The 23,708-nt window shown below is 34.1% G+C and overlaps 1 protein-coding gene across 1 annotated transcript in view; it reads left to right on the plus strand.

Annotated features, from left to right (window-relative positions):
* CHM (CHM Rab escort protein) overlaps window positions 1–23,708 on the plus strand; it is a 209,157-nt gene that overhangs the window by 20,721 nt on the left and 164,728 nt on the right. The window contains exon 2 of the mRNA XM_007468558.1: window positions 10,028–10,094. Coding sequence (XP_007468620.1) covers window positions 10,028–10,094 — 67 coding nt within the window. The remainder of the gene's footprint in view (window positions 1–10,027; window positions 10,095–23,708) is intronic.

Consider the following 23,708-nt stretch of genomic DNA (forward strand, 5'->3'; position numbering starts at 1 on the left):
AAGTGATTCATAAACCTTTTACATTGATTTTGGTTTATCCGTCTTGTTACGGCATTTAAGAAATTCTTAATGCAATAAAATTGTAATTTTCATTAGATAAAATTTTATCCTTTTATTTTAATAAGCTTAGTGTAATCACTGTTCATCTTTTTATTAAGCAGGATAAAATAATTATCCTCAATGTTTTCTCAATCATACTGTAGCCAGTTTTCTCTTAGGTACATAATGAGACTACATTTAAAACTTAATTTGAAGTGTTTTACCTTAAGGAATATTATATAATAACAAATTCATAGGCCCTTTCAAATTTAGTTTATAAGGCTCATAAGGCTTTTTTTCTCTACTTTTTAAAAAATGGATTTCATTATAGAATTTCATATAAGGAAGGAAGGCTATTTGTTGTGTGATTTTGTAACATTCTTGGAATGAGCACAGTCTCTCTCATCATCTATTTTAGTCTCATAGCTTTATAAATAATACAGTAAAGGTCATTTTTCTTCTGTGGCATGTAAGTAAAATATGTTCTGAACAAAGAAACTTTATTTTCCTCATTACAAGTTAAATATTGTTAAAGAAACCTTATTTTCCTCATCACAAGTTAAATGTTATTTGTTATTATGTTTGAAGAGAGCTCATCTGGGATATCCTTTGCTGTGTAAAGATCATTTTGGTCACTTAAATTGATACAACAGAAATATTAGTATTAAGAAAATTAAGTAAAAATTAATTGTAGTGGAATCTGCTTATTTTATTTCCTGGCATGGAATAGGTCTTTGGCAAATATTTACATTACTTAATAAAACTTTCATTAAGAGGTTTGAGTTGATATAGTTTTCTCAGTTTAGATAAAAAACAAAATACTAAATCTCTGCTTTCCAAGGGATTATTTTATTTGGTAGACCCAGCCTTTCATTAGCTCTGTAAATTTGGTATTAAATTTTACTTTTTAAACTTTTTATTATGGCCAGTTTCAAACATAAAAAAATAGAATAAAATAACTCGCCTTGTACCAGTCTCCCAGTTTCAACAGTTATCAATTTATGGCCTCTTTTGTTCTATACCCTCTACCTTCTCATTTCACGATCCAGTCCTGGATTATTTTAATGCAAATCCCATATATTATATCATTCTGTCTGTAAATATTTCAATATATATGTAAAGGACAAGGGCTCTCCTTTTTAAACATAACTACAGTAGCTTTATGCCCTTGTTTGCATTTTCAGTTCTTTCTAAGGCATTTATCCATTGTATTTCTTTGCTCTAGTACTCCTTTTAGCTTAGTTTTTATTTCTGAAATGATTTTTCTTTTATTTCTTCTTGAGTCATTTCATTCTTTTTTCAAATATTCCTATTATCTCATCACCACACTTTTTAAGTTTTTCTAATTCTGATTTATGTTGTTCTTTCAGAGCGTCTATTTCTTAATTTCTTTTAGCTTATAGTACCATAGTTAGGTTATAGTTTTCATCTAATTTGCAAGCATGTCTTTCTGGGATGCTTTCATTGTCTGTTAGGCTGTTGTTTCACTTCTATTCTCTCTATGTATATATATTTTTTACTGTACATTGAATGGGATTCAACAAAGATCCTTTTGTTTTGCTCATTTTTAAGTGAAAAAAGTTTTCCTTGTGTTTTTAATAGGGAGTGTGGATCAGGATAGCTTTTCTAACTTAACTGCTCTAGAGCTCTCCTGTATTTTCACTAAGTAATCCAAAAAATAGCCTGAGGGGGCTTCCCTGGTGGCGCAGTGGTTGAGAGTCCGCCTGCCGATGCAGGGGACGTGGGTTTGTGCCCTGGTCCCGGAAGATCCCACATGCCGTGGAGCCGCTGGGCCCGTGAGCCATGGCCACTGAGCCTGCGCGTTTGGAGCCTAAAAAAAAAATAGCCTGAGATTTGATAGCTGTGTCACCCTCCCCCAGTTTTGTATGGACCTTCTCTACCCTTTGCACCTATTTTCCCTGTTCTGCTGAATTTGGATTATATTCCCAAGAGTTACTCCTCTGTGCAGGGATTTATTTAGAAGGACAGTTTTTCATTTTCCTAAGTTCATAGGGCCCAACTCCATTCCCACTCCCTCACCACTCTAGCACTCCCAGGGGTTCCTTTGCACTCATCCACAGGTTGGAGCCTGTGAAGTCCCCTCCCACTTTCTGCTGCTATTTTCACAGTGACCTTGCAAGCTTCCAGTGAGTGCCTGATAGTAGTTTTGGGGTTCTCTGGCTCTCAGCGCTGTCACAAATTTCTTTGTCTTCCCTTTGTTTCCTCTTGCACAGTCTCTGATATCATGTTGGTCTTATAGCTATTGAAGGTTTGTAATGACCCACTTGTATTTTGGAGTTCGTCACAATATTTTGTCATCTAGCTTTGTTGTAAATGTTGTCCCTGGGCGTTTGGTTTCGGTATCCTGGTTGCACTGTCTGTTTTTATGGGGGTCTCGGGGAGATTCAGCAACTTTGCTGCTAATGCCATCTTATCCTGTTTGTATTTTTAAGTTCAAGTCATCTGCACAAGAACAGAGTCCAAGTTGTTGATCTATCACTAACATTCATCCTTGAGAACTTGCAGCAAACCTTATGGGTCACTTATTTCAAGCTCTTCATTTTATCTATAAGGATATTTATAAGGAAGCTGAATTCCAGAGAGGTTAAGTGACTTTTCAGCTATTTAGTATAAACCTGAAAACAAGAATCCAATTTTCCTAGTATTGAAACAGTGTTCTTATTAGACATTCCTAAAAGTTCACACTATATTGAATTTTTAAAAATTAACATAAATTTTGTGAGTTTATATTTTAATGGATAGTATATTTATCCAGAGTTCTAAAATTTACATAGGTATTAATAACAGTATTTTCTCCCATGAGGAAGAAGTCCATAGATATTAAATTTATTAGTATGTTTGATATTTCGTGTGGGTCAAAGTGAATTACAATAATTGTCAATTTAAAAACAGTCTTTTTATCTATACTTCTTGGAATTTCCCTAAGCTACTTCACTGGAAGTTTTTTTCTTTTTAAGGTAACCACTAAAAAGTAAATATAAGATATAAACCTTTTAAGTTATAATTTAATAGGAATGAACAAAACTACTTAAACCTGGGTTGAAATTTAATTTCTGTCTAATTTTGTGATGTCACTCTGAGTGGCTGTGACATGAGTTAAGTGGGTCGTTTTACCTTTGCATTGCTCAATCTAGTCAGTTCTGTACCTAATGTTGTTTATGCTTTGTTTACGATGGTACAGAAGGTCTGTACATAGGGTTGTTTAAGTAGTAAAGGATGTGGCTCTCTAAAAACTTCTTATACTCACAAGTTTTTCCTTGCCAGTAATTCTACTTTATTCCTAAAAAAAAGAAGTTATTCTTTATAAAAAGTCGCAGTAAATTTTCTAGTTCTATGTAATTTTCTTTCCATTCTGGTCTTCACTAGTTATAAATAACACATGAAATGACTTTCAAGGTAGAAAGCAGGAATCCATTTTGAAATGTTCTATAAAATAAAGAGTGATTTATGGTTTCATATGATTTGGGCTGAAAGCACTCAGGCATTGCCAGGTCATCAAAGTCCTGTCAGGGGAATCTATTATATATTGTTTGATATGCTGGGAGTGGTGTAAGTATTTAATGTTTATCTTATGTAATTATAGTGTTAGGAAAATTCAATTCCAGATACTAATACAATTTTAGGAATAGATCATAGAGTGCTAACCTAAGTATTGTAGTTGTAAGTGATGAGGTTCAACATTAAGGATTTGGATTAAAAGGGGATTTTGAAAAATGAATAAATAATGGTTTTGTTCCTATAAAATATTTTAGATAAGATTCTTGAAAATGCTAATTTCATACATTTTTGGGCTTGATTTTAGCTTAGCTTCGTTTGATAATGAAACATCTTTATTTTATCTAGACAGGTTTTGGAAAATCATAGAGCTGGGACTATGTGTTTGTTATATGATCATATAACATTCTATAAGCTTCTAATACATTTTTTCTAGTTGCCAACTTTATAACAGAACCTCAACTGAGAAGGACGTAATGTAACAAACCTCAGTTTCCCCTGTTACAAGCTGTTATGAAATGCTAATGTAATACCTAGTATTTACCTGTGTTTGATAAAAATAACTTGCCAGTAAAAGTTGATGATCTTGCATCAGATTTATACATTTTTCCTACAATCCTTTGGCAGAGTTCTTTGAAACAGCCTCACTAATGAAGTTAATGATCATATTTAATGATGTGAAATGTTTAAATGATATTAAGTATTTGATGAACTTCTGTAGCATACATCTGGAAAAGCCCTATAGTGTACGTATAGAAAAGGCTATTGGACTTCTTTTCAAGAAATATTTTAAGTTGTTAGATCTTTGAGGATAACTTAAGTCAATAGTAAACAAATGGTAGTTTTTTTCCCTTCAAATAACTTAAGTATAACTTCAGGTAACTTCAGATTTGTTATTGAAGGGGTAGGAAGGGAAGAGAACCAATATTTATTGAATGTCAGCGACATGCTAGGAGACACTGTGTAAGGTGTTTTATATCATTTTTAACCTATTCCTCCGTATATCCCTATGAGATATATTATTAGCCCTATATTACAGTTGAAAACATTGTACTTGTATATTTGTACTCAGATTTTTTACAGTGTGTTTCTAGTGTAATGCTGTGTGACTTAACCCTGATTATTTGTTTCTAACTCATGTCTGGTTTCCCTTGTGGGAGAGACTATATAATTCATTGTAATAAGCCTATATATGTTCCATATAAATGCCTCACAAGGATGTTGTGTGAATTTGAGTAATGATTCAGAAGCTAAGTAGTTCACTTTTTATGTGCCAAGTGTTTAAAAAAAAAGGCTTTATTTTGAAATTAGTTAAGGGTTTAAAAGCTATTAAAATTGAGCTTATAAATATTAATTTAAACAAAATAAGCAGTTAGTTGTTTTACTTATTCTGCTAAATTATAAGTAAGACCAAAAAGTTTAATTATGTTAACGTTTCCTAAATAAGAATTTTTAAAAAATGAAACCTAAAGCACCAGTTTTATGCAAACTCATCCTTTGTGCTGTGCCTAGAGTTATTTTTCTGAAACACTGATTAGATCTTGTTCTTATGGCTAAAATCTTAGACTCCCTGTTGCTTATAGGTTCAAGCTCAGACTCCATGGTTTGGCTTCAACCACTCTTTTGGGCATCACTTTTTGGTACTCTCTTCCTTCACCCTTTGCCAAGAATATTCCCTTCCACTTTCCCTTTTCCTTCAGCTTTTTTCTTCTACACTTTTCAGTTGTGTTATTACAGATCTGAAAGACCCAGCTGGTTAGTGTCCCCTGCTCCTTGGAGCTTTCCATGACTCCCCTCTACAGAGGGAATGCTTCTTTCCTTTGTGTTCCTCTAACAGTTTTAATTACCTTGATTATTTCAGTCCCTTTAAATTCTTATTCTTTAGACTCTGAGCTCTTTTAGGCTAGGCATTGCTTTTATCTTTTTTTTCCCCTCACTACCTATCACAGTCTGTTCTATCCCTCTCTCTCTCTTCCCTTTCCCCATTATTGTATGTCTTTCTTCTTTTATTTCCTTAAACAGGTATTTATAGAGAATCTACTATGTGCCTTGTCTGTTCAAGGAACTCGGTGTTTATTGAATGGGTGGGAAGAAATATGAAATCCTGGCCAGGAAGACATTATTAACTGTATTATTAGTCTGTCGTTCTAATCATTCTAAGCATGAAGATATCTTCTGTTCAACACATATTTGTTGAAAACCTACCACAAGCACTGCTTTACTGGGGATTCAGTGGTGAATAAAATATACACAGTCCCTGCTCTTATGAAGCTGACATTCCAGTAGGAAAGTGAGTTGTGGCCACAAAGAGACAGGAAACCCAACCTTGTAAAGTCAGACAAATTGTTCAGACCTCTATGTGTCTGTGGCTTCTTTGTCTATAAAACTGTGTAGCATTAAATAACATTAAAGCATATTGAAAATGCAGCACTTCAAAGGATCTAGAATGGCCAAGGCAATATTTAAAAAGAATGAAGTTGGAGGACTTATTCTACCTGATTTTAGGACTTAACCGTAAAATGTACAATAATCAAGGCAGTTTGGTAGTGGCATAAGGATAGACACATGGATTAATGCAACAGAGGGTCCAGAAACAGACCCACACTGACATGGTCAATTGAGTTTTGATAAAGTTACCAAGGTAGGAAATAGTCTTCAATAAATCATGCTGGAATAATTGGATATCGACATTAAGAGAGGTACTTAAACCTTTTCCTCATAACATACACAAAATTTAAGTCAAAACAGATCATTGCCATATGGACACCAAGGGGGGAAAGGGTGGGGGTGGGATGAAGTGGGAGATTGGGATTGACCTATATACACTAATATGTATAAAATAGATAACTAATGAGAACCTGCTGTATAGCACAGGGAATTCCACTTCGCTGTACAGTAGAAACTAACACAACATTGTAAAACAACTATACCCCAATAAAAAAAATAAAACAAACAAACAAAAAAAACCCCCAGATCATTGGCCTAAATCTAAGAGCTAGCACCATAAATATTCTAGAAGAATTTAGGAGAAAATCTTTGTGACTTTGAATCAAGTAAAAGTTTCTTACATAGAATACAAAAAGCATGAATCATAAAAGAAAAAATAGTAAGTTGGACTTCATAAAGATTAAAACATTAGCTTATCAAAAACACAGGAAATGAAAAGGTAAGCCATTGGTAAAGAGAAAATACCTATAAGGCATATATTTGAAAAAGGACTTGTATCCAGACAATATAAAATTCTCTTACAGCTCAATTATAAAGCAATCCAATAATAAGATGAGAAAAATACTTGGATACCACACAAAGGAAACTATATGGATGGTCAAAAAGCACATGAAAAGATTCTCAGCGAAATGCAACTTAATACCACAATGAGGTGCCACTATACCCACACTAGAGTTGGTAAGATTTAAAGACTAAAAATAAGAAGAATTGGTGACAGTGTGGAGCAACTGGAAATCTCATACAGTGCTGGTGGGAATGCAAAACGATATAGCCATTTCAAAAAATGAAGTTTCTTAAAATGTTAAAATACACTTACTATATGACCCAGCAATTCCACTCTTAGGTATTTACTGAGAGAAATGAAAACATACGTCCACTGGAAGACTTATACATGAATGTTCATAGTATCATTATTTCATGATAGTCCCAAACTGGAAACAATCCAAATGCCCATCAACTGATGTACAGATAAAAAAAGAAAATGATGATATACAATGGATTAGTAACAACTAGAAAGAATGGAGTGCTGATACAACAACATGGATGAATCTCAAAAGTATCGTATTAAGTAAAAAGATCAAGAAAAAAAATATATACTGTTCTGTATGATTCCATTTACATGAAATTCTAGAAAAGGCAAAACTGGTTTCCTGGGGCATGAGGAAGGGATGAGGATTAATTACAAAGGGGCTCGAGGAAAATTTGGTGGTGATGGAAGTGTTCTAAAACGTGATTGTGGTGGTAGTTGCATGACTGTACATTTACTAAAATTTATTCACAGTTAAAAAAAAAAAAAAAGAAGATAATAGGCCCTTACCATTTAACACAGAAATAGCCTATCAGTTTCACGAACTTGAGGGGATGTCTGGATGGAAATATTAAGGGAAAACACAAATGGTAATCATTTTGGTTTTATGTAATTTGAACTTAAATCATGTTCAGTATTGAAATCTGTCCTTGGTTTTGCCTTGTCAGCAGAGACATGACTCCTGACTGTGTTGATCGCAACCGTGGGAATAACCACATGCCTATTTGCCTATCCAAAGTAACAGCTAATTTGATCCAAATAGAGGAGGGTAATTTTATTATTGTTTGCCATTGGAGTTGGCATCTGGTAAAAATGGGTGTATGTTTGGAGTAGTATTTAGGTGAAAATGTAGTGCTTCTAAAATATCTTTCTGAAGAAAATAAAAGTAGGTATTCTTTATAGAGCAAGTACCCTCTGCTAACAACCGAACAACCCTACGAGGTAGATGGTGGTATTCCCATTGATGGATGAAGAAACAAAAGCTAAGAGAAGTCAAGTGACTTGCCTAAGATCTCATAGCTAGTTAAGCAGCAAAACTAAGATTCAAACTTAGCGCTGTCTGACTGGGACCATGCCCGTTTCATTATGTTGCTATCCTGCCCTTACATCCTCATTCTCAGACTTTTGTCCAAGTTGGAGAGAGTGAATTTACCATGGTAATTTGAATTTGTGATGCCGAATTACTGAATTACTTGATCTTTGGCAAGTTATTTAACATTTCTCATCCCATTTTTTTCGCATGGATTATACTGCCTGCTTCCCAGAATTATAATGAGGAATAAATGAGATGATGTATATGAAAATGCATTGTGAATCATAAAGCCCTGTACTGATGTTTGGTGATGTATTATTAATGCTATCATTATTACACATGTAAACATACTACTAATCCTGCTTCCTGAATATTTCTTTGCTATTGTCCTTTTAAAGCCACTTAGCAGCTTTTGCAGTACCATAGTGACTGAATTTCATTAATAAGGAAAGTTATTTTTTAGATATAAAAAGTTCAGATAGTCTTAAGATAAAAGACATTAGAACAATACAGTTTTAACCGTTTGAAGAACTAAGTATGCTTAACTATTTAGAATTTTCCTTTCTTCCTTCTATTTCCTCCTATACCACAAATTTTTTTCCTGTGTGTTATATCCAAAGTTAAGGTTGCAACTTTATGATGGCTTATTTCCAATAATTGATATATAATGGCTATATTCAGTACATTTGGTCAGAACTTCCTTTTTGAACCAAACATTTTATACCCACAAAGTGTTCACCACTAGAAAACTCTAGTTCTTCCATGAATGCAGCTGAATCTTTTGTTTAATGTGGTTTTAACTACAGATTGACTACATAAGTTGCTTCCATATGCATATTGCTTTTTACATAAAGAAGATAATCATTCTCTTTTCTTGAAATCCTTGATGCTTAGTGTGTAGTTTAAACCCTTGCCAAAATAATGCTATTTCTTTTCTACTAGGTAAAATTCCAAGAGGACCGTGGTATCTCATTGTAGTGAAACAGTAGCAGCACTAAACTTTCAAAACATGCTTTGTTCATCGGACTGATATAAAAGATTTAATAGCCTCTGTTGAAATGGTAGCTCTTATGATAAAAAGTTATGGAAGAGTCTTAAATTTACAACATAGAGTATTAACTAGCTGATGTAGCTGAACATCTGAATTTTTTATTATAAAATTGTTATCTTTAGTAAGTTTTTTTTGGTACTGGTAGTAGTAATATATATATATATATTTCCTTTTATGATGACAAACTTTATGGTGTGGCTTAATTTAATTCCCAAACAGTAATATTCTTATCAAACTGCTGTATTAACCAGAAGTAAAATAATATATCATGTAAATGGCCTCTTTTTAAATTAGTTAAGCTATTGCTTAAACTGAAAAATGTATGCCATTCCCCCAAAGAGGCACTGTGGCTTGGAGTTAAGATTTGGGTTAAAATTTCAACTCTAGAACTTTTTTATTTTTTGTAAAGCATTGGGCAGCAAGTTAACCAATTTGCACCCTAGTTTCTTCTTCATCTCTAAAATGTGTATGCAGATCCTTCTCTCTCAGTGCATTTGGGAGAATCAGATGAGCTAGTGTGTGAACATATTTTCTAAATAACAAAGTGCTATATGAACAATATTTTGACAGTTGCTCATTTATGGTAATTGGTAGATAAAAAGAATTTAAGTACTTGATTTTTAAAAACCTCTCTTCCACATGATAAAATTTTCAGTATTAGTAGTATATGTTTAAGAAACATCATTCAACAGCATAATAATACAAACTATAATTTTGAATACAAGAATGAGCCTCTTTTGTTAAACTCTTCTATACAGCAATGGCATGAATATTTTTTGTGTTTTATATATATATATATATATATATATATATATTTCTACATTCTAAATGATATAGGTGTATGTTTTTATAGGTTTGCCTGAATCCATCATTGCGGCTGCATGTTCAAGAAGTGGCCAGAGGGTTCTGCATGTTGATTCGTAAGTTTGTCAATGGTAGCATTTGATACTTCCTAAATACCTCTATACAAAATTAAAATTTAAATATACACACGTGTTTGTGTACATATATATACACCCTATATAAACTTTTTAAGTTAGGAAAATAATTGGAATTGTTTAATTTTCACCAAAAACATGTGAAATATATAATGTACAGGTTTTACTATTATACTCTGTGAAATAGTGTTCTGTTTCCTTTGAGGATAAACCAAATGTACCATAATTTTATTTTTCACATGAGTGATTTTGTTTTTTTAAATGATAATTCTCCAAGAGGCTTGGAAACCTCACACCTGACCTTTTAATTATATACATGTGTGGGTGTGTAAAACCTGTATATGCTGTTGTATTTTAGGCTTTGTATTTGATTGTTGAAAAATTCGGCTGATAAGAGTATGTGGTTTTCTTAAAATTCATCAAAATTTAAACTATTAGAAAAATCTAGAATATCTAGAATTTTGTTTTCCCCTTTTTCCTTAAATGTGATGATAAAAAGGAAGTTAATGGAAAATTCAAGTTTAAGATAAAGCATAAATCTTTCCCTTCCTGCTTCCTCCTGAAACAAACCCTTAACTTTTTGCCTGTCTATTTAGTGCTTTTGACCGTTGTATTTTGGCCCTTTAATTGTTCATTAAATAGGAGTAGAAAGGAAACAAGAAATAATGACTTTATATTTTCTGTTTGATAGTAACTGCAAGTTTTTCAGAATGTCAGAATACTAAGAATAACGATTTGTTTTAGTTCACAGTGCCTTCTCATATATTATCCCATTGTAAATATGTAGGAATCCAAAAGTGGTATTAGTTCATTTACCCTTTCTAAATTTATTTTCAAAGCATAACTCCTCAGTTATTGGATGAAATTTCTAAATTAAATTAGTTTCTTTTCTCAAGTCCTGCTCTTGGAATTCTCTTTCACTATCATATGTGTAACTGCTGTGTTAATGTCTTAATTCAGTCTTTTTGACATATGGATTCACATGCTGAAAAACTTGCTGCCTTGAAAGCTGAGTTACTGGACCAGTGTGCTTTAAAAAGGCTTAATAAGAACGTAAATTCAAATTTATTTCTAATAATGTTAATTAACCTAAAATTGAAAATAAAGTCTTAAATTTCCCAAAGTTATTTGTTGTGCTCACACTGTAAGCTACTTCCCATATAAGTTTCTTTGCACGTTATATAATTTAACTCTCATCACAGCTGAGTGAGGAGAGTGGTGTTATCCCAATTTAGCACATGGGGGTGGGATGTGAGGCATAGAGAGGTTAAGTAATTTTTCTAACTTTACCCAGCTAGTGCATGTCTAAGTTTAAATGCAAATTTATTTTGTGTTTTCTTATTCTGAAACCTGAGATCTTCACACAATGAAGAATATTTTATAAATCACATAGGGTTTACTGATATTACAAAGTAAATTTTGATTAGGAATATAAGAAGCTAAATCTAATTTTGGTAAACAATGAATGAGTTAGAAAGACTTGATAATGTTAAGAACTTATACCTTAATACATAGTATTTCAAAGTGACAAAACTTTTCAATTTTAGAGCCTCAGGCTTGGTAGCTTTTGAGAGTTTAGATACATCTAGGTATTGATTTATAGAATGTTTTCCTGCTCTGAGCCAGGTTTAAATATTTTCTCATTTTTGTTCATTTTAGCATTTATGGTTCTTCATAGTTAGATTCAGTCTTCCCTAGCCCTTTCATTTCTGCTTTACATCTACAATAGTACCGTATGTCTCTCTTCCACGGACATGCCTTACCATGCTTTTTTTTTTAACATCTTTATTGGAGTATATCTTTTTTAAAAAATAACTTTTAAATTGTGGTAAAAAGAACACATAACATAAAATTTGCCATCTTAACTATTTCTAAGTGTATACAGTTGAGTAGTGTTAAGTATATTCATATTGTTGTGTAGCAGATCTCCAGGACTTTTGATATTACAAACCTGAACTCTATGCCCATTAAACAATAACTCTCCATTCCTCTTCCCCCCAGCCCTGGCAACTACCATTCTACTTTCTGTCTCCATGAATTTTACTTCTCTAGATTCCTCATATAATTGGAATCATACGTTATTTGTCTTTTTGTGATTGGCTTATTTCAGTCAGTATAATGTCCTCAAGGCTTATCAATTTTGTATCATGTGTCAGAATTTCTTTCCTTTTTAAGGCTGAATAATATTCCATTGTATGTATATACTATATTTATTCATCTGTTTATAAACATTTGACTCGCTTCCACCTCTTGACTATAGTGAATAATGCTGCTATGAACATGGATGTGCAAATATATTGTCAAGATCCTGCTTTCAGTTCTTTTAGATATATACCCAGAATTGATATAGTAATTCTATTTTTAATTTTTTGAGGAACTGCCTTACTACTTTACATAGCAGTGGTACCTTTTACATTTCAACCAACTTCCCGTGCTTTGGCTCCAACTGGGAAGTTGTGTATGGGCTTTTAAGCTAGAATACCTGGGTTTAAGTCCTGGTTTCTTCACTTGCTAGGTATGTAACCTTTGACAAATTACTTAATCTTTCTGTAACTCAGTTTCTTGATATAAAGTGCATTATAATAGTAATTTATAAGATTGTTTATTGGATTAAATAAAATAATCAATGTAATGGATTTATAACAGTGCCTGAAACTTAGTAAGCCCTTAGTAAATGTTAACTTACATTACTCTAACAATACTGTTGTTTGTTGTTGTTGAGAAATGTTGTTCTTTGGTAGGTGAATTCTCTTTTTTATTTTCTGATTGCTTTGATATTCTTCTGTTTGTCTTTATAGTTACATAGTCTTTCTCTTATCTGTCAAGATGTGGATTTTATTTCTATTTATACTGTTCAAAAATTGTTTTGTTTCTTGAAATCAGATGACTTATGCCTTTTGTTGGTGGGAAAACCCTCAACTGTTTCTTCAGACATCTCTCTTCTTTCTTTTGGAAATTCTCTTATAAATTGCACCTTTTCATTCTATCCTTTATGCCTTTTAATGTCACTTTCATATTTTTCATCTTTTTACCTTTTGATACAGCATTCTGAGTAGTTTTCTCAGCTTTATCTTCTTGTTCTGGGGTTAGCAACTATGGCCCACAGGTCAGCCACTTGTTTTTTTTTCAAATAAAGTCATATTGGAACACAACCATGCTTATTATATACTTATAGATATACATGTTTACATATTGACTATGGCTGCTTTCACACTACAAAGTCAAAGAGTTAAGTAGTTGCAACAAAAACTGTGTGGTCTGCAAAGCCTAAAAATTTACTATCTGGCCCTTTATAGAAAATGTTTGCAGACCTCTAGTTCAGTAACTCTGTCTTTAGATGAGTCTAATTTTCTATTTATCCTAGCTATCATTTTCTTCAATGACTTTCATTTCTAGAAGTCCTGTTGGGTTATTTTTTAAAGCCATCATGTTCTTTCTTTGTGTTTCAATTCATGTTTTTTAAAAACGTGTGAAGTATTTTATGTGAAGTTCTTTGAGGTTTAATACTGCTGTTTGTCATTTTCTCTCCATCTTCAGGGTCAGTACTTTTTCTTATTTCCTTTCCCTAAAATTTCCAGTTTTTCTTTAGCGGGGCTTTATCTGTGGAAATGCTGTGTGACCTGTTTGAGGGGGTATGTTCGTACTAAGTGGTTTTGCATTTACTTTTGCCTGGTCAGCCAGTGCTATTACTGACCATATTAGTTCCTATTGCTGCTGTAACAAATTACCACAAATGTAGTAGCTTAACACAACACAAATTTATTCTTTTACAGTTCTGCAGGTCAGAAGTATGAAATGAATCTTACAGGTCTGAAATCAAGTTGTAGGCAAGCAATGCTACATTCCTTTTGGAGGATTCAGGGGAGCATCTGTTTCCTTATCTTTTTCAGCTTCTAGAGGCCACCTCATTCCTTGGCTCATGGCCCCTTCTTCCGTCTTCAAGAGCCTCACTTCACCCTCTATCATGCTACCTTGTTTTTCTGCCCTTGACCTTCTTGCCTCCCTCATAAGGAACCTTGTGTTTACATTGGGGCCTACCTGGATACCATAGGATATTCCTCCCATCTCAGGATACTTTATTTATTCATGTTAGCGAAGTCCATTTTGCCATATAAGAAAGCTTCTGGGGATTAGGACATCGACAACTTTGGGGAGCCATCATCTACTACACTGGCTCAAAACAATTTGTATGTTAATTTCTAGGCTTGAGGGTTCTTGGTTTATGTGTGTAGTATGTATTAGAACACCATAATCACCTGTGGTTCAAGTTTGCAGTTGTAAATTCTCATAGAAGTTTCCCCTTCCGCCTACAGCCTGCTTCAACAGTATCCCATCATGTACTCTCTCTAAGTATACAGTATTCTCTCACATCTTTATGCCTTTTTTCATGCTGGTCCCTATTCTATGCGAATAGAGTACTCCTTCTTTAGGACATAGCTAGTATACCACTTTCTAGTGATGTCTTCCTTGATAATTCAAGTAGTATTAATTTTTCTATTTGCCTGTACTTTCAAGTCTTCTGTACATTCTTATAATATTTTTCACACAGTATTATTATTGTTTATAGATCTCTTGGCTCTATTAGACTCTTAGAGATTAGGGATCATGTCTTAGTCATCTTAATATCCCCAGTGCCTGAGAGGTCTGGAATACAGCAGTCCCTAAATAAATATTTGATAAATATTATATATGCCAAGCCACTGTTCTAGTGATGGGAATTTAGAATTGCCTCATATATGGTCAGTGCAACATTGGTCCTTGCTTATCTACAGATGGTAGATTTATGGTAGTTTGGAAGGGAGTTATCTGTTGATGAGAAAGTTGAGGTTTGCCCATAGTCAAACAAGCAGATGACTGGGGAAAAACTCAGATCTTATTCCTATTCCAACATTCTTTGAAATATACCACACTGTCTTTGTTGTTGATGTACCTGTATATATTTATTAAAAACCAATTAGTTGAATTATTCTCACTAATTCTAATTTGTAGACACAGTAGAAAATCATTACCTTGTATTTTTGCTTATTTCTCAATTAAGTTCTACTGTTGAATAGATTAGAATCATGCTTCTCAAACTGTAGTGGTGTTCTGGCGCTTGGGGTGGTGGTGGCATATGAAGCCAAAGGATAAACAGTGGAGCATCTGTCTGGTGTGTAAATTTTACAAACATTATAATACATTAAATGCATTAAAACATTAAGATTTTCTGAACAAATTTTAGATTTGTGGTAAAGTTGAAAAATTAGTACAGAGAGGTTCTGTATGTACTTTATTCAGCTTCTCCTAATGCTAACATCTCATGTAGCCATAGTACCATTATCAAAACTTAGAAATTAATATTGGTGGAATACTAACTACTAAACTGTAGAACTAATTTGAATTTCACTGATTTTTTTCAATAATGTTATATTTCTGTTTCAGATTCTGGTCCAGGCTCCCACTTTGCATTTAGTTGTTAATAGTCTCAAATTATCTCCCCCAAGGTACACTAATGTTTGCCTAATGGTCATTTTCTATTTTCCTCTTCCCATCTTCACTTATTTATTGCAATTCTTCTGTAAATAAGAGCTGTCTCTTCTTCCTCATTTATTTATTTATTAAATTATATGTAGCACTGTGGGTTCATAGATATTTATTTTATACTATGGGTTATAATCTCATACTACCATTGTTTATTTTGTTGTTCAAATTGTTCCAGCTTTGGTCATTGTGAGTTCCTTCCAGTTGGTTCCTGTGTCCTTGTGAAATAGCCTATCCTTGTTTGAGCACTTCCTTACTTTCTGACACTGCAAGATGCTCCAGCCTCATCTTGTGTTTTCCCTGTTCTAGCCCTAGAATCATCCACTTTTCCAAGAGCCCTGTCTCTGTGTATTTGAGAATGGGATTTAGAAACCAAGTTCTGAATACTAGGTATCATTCCTACTGGGCTTCCCTTTTCTCCACATCCTCTCCATCATTTGTTATTTGTGTTCTTTTTGATAATAGTCATACTGACAAGTATGAGGTGATATCTCATTGTGGTTTTGATTTGCATTTCCCTGATGATTAGTGATGTTGAGCATCTTTTCATGTGTTAGAGAATGTTCTGATTTCATTCTTTTACATGTAGCTGTCTGGTTTTCCCAGCACTAGTTATTGAAGAGACTGTCTTTCCTCCATTGTATATTCTTACTTCCTTTGTTGTAGATTAATTGACTATAAGTACATGGTTTATTTCTGGGCTCTTCATTCTGTTCCACTGATCTATGTGTCTGTTTTTGTGCCAGTACCAGACTGTTTTGATTACTGTAGCTTTGTATTATAGTCTGAAGTCAGGGGGCATGATTTCTCTAGATCTGTTCTTCTTACTCAAGATTGTTTTGGCTCTTTGGGGTCTTTTGTGTTTCCATAAAGTTTTTGAATTATTTGTTCAGGTTCTGTGGAAAATGCCATTGGTATTCTGATACAGATTGCATTGACTCTTTAGATTTCCTTGGGTAGTATGGTCATTTTAACAATTTTAATTCTTCCAATCCAAGAGCACAGTATATCTTTCCATCTGTTTGTATCCTCTTCAATTTCTTTCATCAGTATCTTATAGTTTTCTGAGTATGGGTCTTTCACCTCCTTAGGTAGGTATTTTATTCTTTTATTATTTTTGATGCGATGGTAAATGGGGTGGTTTTTTTACTTTCTCTTTCTGATAGTTCATTGTTAGTGTATAGAAATACAACAGATTTCATTAATTTTGTATTCAACTTTACTGAATTCATTGAGCTCTAGTAGTTTTCTTGTGGCATCTTTAGGATTATCTATGTATAGTATCATGTCATCTGCAAACAGTGACAGTTTTATTTCGTTTCCAATTTGGGCTCCTTTTATTTCTTTTTCTTGTCTTTTTCTTGTCTGATTACTGTGGTTAGGACTTCCAATACTATGTTGAATAAGATTGGTGAGGGTAGGCATCCTTGCCTTGTTCCTGATCTTACAGGAAGTGCTTTCAGCTTTTCGCCATTGAGTATGGATTTTAGCTGTGGGTTTGTCATATATAGCCTTTATTACATGGAGGTATGTTCCCTGCATTCCCACTTTCTGGAGAGTTTTTATCATACATGGATGTTGAATTTTGTCAAAAGTTTTTTCCTGCATCTATTGAGATGGTCATATGGTTTTTATTCTTCAATTTGTTAATGTGGTGTATCACATTGATTGATTTATGGATATTGAAAAACTCTTGCATTCCTGGGAAGATGTACTTTTTTTTTTTGTTTTATACTTAAACAAGATTTTAACTTGCCAAAAATGTGATTTTCCAATTAATTGTAATGGGCTATAAATTATTTTATTCATACAAACACACTGCAATTTATTTAACCAATTCTCTACTGCTGTATTTGAGGCTGTTTCCAGTTTCCTGTCATAAGCAAAATGTGGACATCCATATACATATGGCTTTTATTTATAAATTTCTAATATTTTGGGGAAAAAGGGTATTTTCCCAAATTTTTACCACATTTGTATATTTGTAAAATCACCTTATGATCTTTCTCTTTTTCTTTAATTTAAAAATTCACAAAGTCAGTGACTTTAATGAGACTGTGTAACTGCTGTGCCTCAATAAGCTTAAGTGTTATGATAAGGAATTAGGTAAAATTCTCTCTTTTTTTGCAGGAAGATTTATGTAGTTAGCCAGCAGAACAGTGACCTGAACTGATTATTTCATCCTGATGAACTGTTGAGTGGTATTGTTTTTCTAATCTTGGTTAAGGTCTTTCTTACATTAAAACATTAAATATTAACTAAGACAAGAGCTATAGGAATAACAGCAGACAAAAATGTACTTTGAGTTTTTTTATGTGTATGGATTACATTCATGATTTTGTGAAGATCAACTTAGTACTTTAACCTCCTGACACTGTTTACATTTATATACCATTTAAGTGATGATAGTTGATGGTTCTGAAATGACTCATTATAAAATCCTAAGTACAATCTCTGTTGATTTATAAGCACTATCCAAGCATTATCACTATCAACAGCAGCTAATCTCATTTAAAATAGTTATTTCATTGCTGTGTTGTCATAAATTTCACAGGCAGATTTTAAATTAAAGTTAACTTCTGCCAAATTGTAATTGAAGGAGCTCTATTTTTGTGTGCCAGTTATCTGTCTAAATAAATGTAAAATCTGTGGTTCTTTTTAGAGAACTACATTTACAGTAGATATTAATGAGCTGTTGACATGTGAAAGTTCGAGAATAGGTGCTGTGATTTAGAAAAGCAATTAGTAATTCAGAATGTAGAGATTGGCATTTATTTTAATCTTGAAGTTGCTGGAGGGAGGTGCAACAGAACCAAAAGTTTACACTTGAACAGAATCTACTTCTACCAATAATTGTTCATCTGCACATCCTCAGTCAGTCTTTTCAGTTTTATTTTGTTTCCTATAAGTCTTTACTTTCTACTGTAACTGCTTCAGACAAAGAGAAAATAAACTAAATAAATTAAAATTGATGATGTTACCTCACTGAATTAATCCAAATTCATGATTTCTTAGAGTCTTTTTTAAAAACGAGTATTCAGTGAAGTCTTTACATCCGATTCTGTTAAGTATTTAGTGGATATATGATGTCAACCCAAATGAAAGTCACAGATACAGCTGTTGATGTTTTAGTCTTATGTAATAACCATATTATTATTTCTAAAAGTTGAAAACATTGTTATACTTTAATAGTTTGACCAAAGAAGGATATTAATCTAAATAGTATTATCTTGTGGGGTTAGGAACTGATGTCACCATTACATGTCTATCAGTTTCTGGGCTAGATTTCTCTTTGGTCTGACAAACGACCTTTTTGTTTTCTATTTAGCAACTGTGTCTAGTTAAGAATTATTTAGGAATTGTGATAAAGAGAAGTAAACAATTATTTTGTCTCTGGTTTGTTTTCCGTTTTTGTTTGAAAAAACTTTTTGCCTTTAATCATAAAAATATTCATATGTTTGTCATAAAAATTTAAGCAATGTATATGTCTGTATATTACATGCACATATACATGAAAATATACATGTCATTCTGCCCACATACCACTCCTGAGAGACCACTGTTGGTGTGGTGTATTCTATCTGGTAGAATTAAAGATAGTTTTATGAGAATGGATAAATGCATGAGTGAAAGGATAAAATGAATTGAATTGATGAGGTGAAAATATGCCATAATAGTGTCTCATCATCGTGTCTGTTTGCACATTCTTTTCACATTTAAGGATATTATTTAGTAATATTATGTTATGGTACTAATAGTGGCAAAAACAATTAAAAAATAACTTTTTACACAGATAAATAGTTGATCAAAACTAGATGAGATCATATAGGATTGTATTAGGAAAATTCATCCCAGTAAGTTTCTTGAGAGTTGTAGAGCTATGGTTGACCAGGATTTCAAAGGACACTTTCTGGGTTCACTGTATCTCCACCACTGATTTGACATTATTTTGACATCCCCTTTTCCTCTATATCATTTTTCATCTTTATGTTTTGGCACTGAGGTGGGAGACACTAAAATTTGCCAAGAATTCTCACTTCTCAAGAAATGTATACATTATGGTTAGAAACCAGTTGTAAAACCAGATGAGATTATGGGTATTGCTAGTCCCCATATGAGAGGTGAACAACAAAACAGATCATGACTCCTGCCCTCATGATGACCTTGGACCCTAGTAGGGGGAAATAGATATTAAACATGCTTAAATTTTATATTATAAATTGTGCTTATGAAGGAAAAAAGGGTAGTGCTCTAAGAGAGTAATGGGGGTATTATTTAGATTTGGTGGTAGGAGGGTGGCTTGAATGGGAGTGGTTACAGTAACTTCTTATTGACTTCTCACCGTGGATATGGGACTATAAGGATCTTTGAGAACTAGCATCATTTTCCTTTTATAGAAAGAGTTAAAGTGATTTCTTATTAAAGGCATTATTTTTGTGTGGCTTAATAGAACTCTACCTCATTGAGTCACCTCAGAAATTGCATCTGCAGTTGTGTGTCAAATGAATTTTATGATGTTTTTCTGCCCTGGAAATTAATATGTGGAATTGTGTGAAAAATTTCGGTCTGATGCCTTGCTTCTTCAGTGAAAGAACAAAAATAATCTGTTCAGATGTTCAATGATTATTGGCTCCTTAAAAAAGGAACCAGTATTGATTCAACAGCTAATCCTATTGTGAAGTTTCTTTTTAGTGGTTTTAGTTTGTGAAAATTCAGGTCTGTTTATGTTTTTTTTAATGCAAAAATAAAACAACATGGCTGTTTCTCTTATACTGGAATACTTGCACATATGTCAATAAGGTAGCTCAAAGATAAGTATTTGAAAGGTTTTAGATTTAAGACTACCATAAAGGGATAGAGAAGTAAAAGAAATGTGATGTCACTTAGAAGAAAAATTTTTTTTTTACCTTCTATTACCTAGATGAAAGGAAGAAAACCTCACTGTGTCTCCTTTAAGGATGAGAAAAATGTATCAAAGAAGGAAGTGTTACCCTAGCTTTTCCCTTTCTCTGTTCCCCCATGTTAAAGACATTTCATGAGGTCTGTGGCACTAATTTATGAATGAAAGTAGTTTTCAGTTGCTTAACATAATCTAGTATTCAGGATGGTGTATGCTGTTACAAACAATGTGATGTAATAATAATAGCTACCATTTACTGAATATTTGCTCAGTACTGTGTTAGTTACTTTACAAATATTAAGCTATTTAATTTTTATTATATTTCTCTAAAAGAAGTATAAATTCTCTCCTTCTGCAGATGAGGAAACAAACTCAGAGAATTGGAATAACTTGTCCAATGTCACATTTCTATTAAGGGGACGAACCAGGATTTAAAGCCAGGTCCATTAGACTGCAACGCCTATGCTCTTTCACTAAGATAAGCTGTAGGGTTGGAAGACAAACAAATCCTGGGTTTGATGATCAAGAGACCCAATTCAGGCTGTTACTCTGTCACTGATTAGTTATGTGACTTATGTTGTTTTCTTCAACTGTAAAATTGGCGTAGCGTACCACCTACCTTAAAGAGTCCCTGTGAGGGACCAGTGGGATACATGTAAAAAATTGAGGTGTGGCCAGCAAGGTCTGACAGTCATATGTACCAGGTTCACTAAAAGGCTTTTACTTTGGAATCACTGGGAATATGTTCAGTCTTTATTTTGGAGGGCAGTGTGGGAAAAAAAAAAATCCTTGGAAGCAATTCGTGAATTTTTATGGTTTTGAGACAGAAATGTCATTTTATCTTTAGTTCACTGAAATCTGTATGACAGGAGCTTCATTTGCAAATGACAATTCTTGCATAAGGAGGATTTTTTTTCCTATAGAGCTCAAACAGAGGCTAGATTGACTGAGATAGCTCTTTGCAGAAATCATGATATATCAGCATCTCTCTAGATATTACTAACTTTGACTTGTTTTATTCAGTGGGTTTGAATGAGGATAGCTTTCACACAGACAGAAAACTACAGGCAAAGATAATTGCATGTACATATGCATTTTTCACTACCTCTCCCCCCCCCCACCTTCTTCCTCTTGAGCAATTTCTTTATCATTCACCCTCCTTCTCCTTCGAAAAGGAGGGTTTTGTGGGTTTTGTTTTTACTTTGAAACGGCAACTGTTCTTACCAGCTTCTTGGAGCTTTGAAGACTATTAATCAGCTTGACAGCTGGAAGCAGAGTGATCGACAGCAATAAAGCTTAAAGCTTTTCCTTATCACTCTAATTTCTCTTTTTTCCCCCATTAATGAAACTAGAGTTTGATTTGCCTTTCCATGGCAAAGCAAGGGTAAATTTTAGGAGCTGTGACTATGAAGTAGAGGATAGGGAAAAAGGGAGAGGGGGTCAACAATCTTCAGTCCTTTGACTTGTCAGTTCTGTTGTTCTCTCAGCAGTCCCCATTCTTGTCTCTCTCTCTTCTTCCTTCTCAGGGTTGTCAGTGAACCTAGCTATGCCTGGCTGGCACTGGACTCTGGTAATTGCCAATGAAAAGAGCACTGGAGACTCCTGTGGGTGTGTTCTCCTGTGTCTACACTTGGCATGGGGGGGGGGAGGGTGCTAACTTACTATGTGCTAGGCACTGCTTTAAGTGCTTTCATTCCTATTTTTAAGATAAATTGAGGCTTTTAAAGAGTAACTGTAAGGTTATTGGCTGAGTTCACACAGCGAGTAAGAGGCACAGCTGGGGTTTGAACCCAGGTCCATATGATCCTGAAGCCTTGATTAATAGCAATGCATTTACTCCTCTTAGTTAACAATTATGACCATGCATTAAGGGTTCCAAGATGACCAGACTGCTGTTATTGCCCTTAAGTTTCTCCTGGTCTAGTCAGAGGAAACACTCATGCAGTCTAATTACAAGACAATATGACAGATAAAAATTGTATAATGATTCATTCATTAGTGTATAGGCTAGGCTACCGTGAAGCAATCATATCGGTTATACTGGGCTACAGTAAAGCAATCATATTACTACCTCTTTATCAATGCATGAATTGTTGTACCTGTAAATAAATGTGAACTTCTTTTTTTCACATTAAAAAAGACAGTATGGGGCTTCCCTGGTGGTGCAGTGGTTGAGAGTCCGCCTGCCGATGCAGGGAACGCGGGTTCGTGCCCCGGTCCGGGAGGATCCCGCGTGCCACGGAGTGGCTGGGCCCATGGGCCATGGCCGCTGGACCTGCGTGTCCGGAGCCTGTGCTCTGCAATGAGAGAGGCCACAACAGTGAGAGGCGGGGCGCAGCGGTGAGAGGCCCGCGTACCGCAAATAACAGTATGACAGCTCTTACAGAAGTATGTGCAGAGCTCTAGAAGCACAAAGATCAGTTTTATTTATATATTGGAGAGCTGAAGGCTTCACAGGGAAAATGATACTGGATTTGAGTAGTTCCGACTGGTTTGACTAGTTCCACCATTAGTTTTGTGATGGAATAACCTTGGGTATAGGATATAGCATTAAAGAAAGCAGAGAGACATGCAGGCACTTGACTCACTCAGGCAGTGTTAACTGTGTGGTTGTGGCTAATGCATTGGATGCATGGCAGAGAAGAGTGATGTCTAGAGATAAAGCTGGACAGTAAGTTGGAAGTAAGTTTTGAAGGTTCTTAGAGCGATGCCAAGGATTTTGGACTCTACTCTAGAGGCATTAGTAAACCATTAAACATCTTTATGCCAGGGAATGACATAATGTGTTCTGCCAAGACCTGATCACAGTGGCAGTAATGTGAAGGTTGGGTTGGAAGGGAAGAAACTAGAGGCAGGGAAACCTTTGAGGAGGCTAATGAAAAAAAAATGGGATGAGAGAGAGGGCCTGAAATAAGGCAGCAATGGTAAGGATCCAAAGATAGAAGGGGTTTGAGGAATTAACTAGAATTGACAAATGAGGAAGGGTTGATGAGTGAGTTCAAGATTTTCTAGCATTGGCAGCTGTGAGAATCGTGTTGGCATTTATTGAAATGGGGAAACCAAGAGGAAAACCAAATTTTGGGTGGGGGACAGTTAATAAATTTGCCTTTTGGACCTGTAGAGATTAAAATTAATCTGGGATATTTAGTGGAGGGAGATGTCCAGTAAGCTAATGA

This window comes from Lipotes vexillifer, unplaced genomic scaffold, assembly GCF_000442215.2.
Source record: "Lipotes vexillifer unplaced genomic scaffold, Lipotes_vexillifer_v1.1 scaffold1336, whole genome shotgun sequence".
NCBI lineage: Eukaryota > Metazoa > Chordata > Mammalia > Artiodactyla > Lipotidae > Lipotes > Lipotes vexillifer.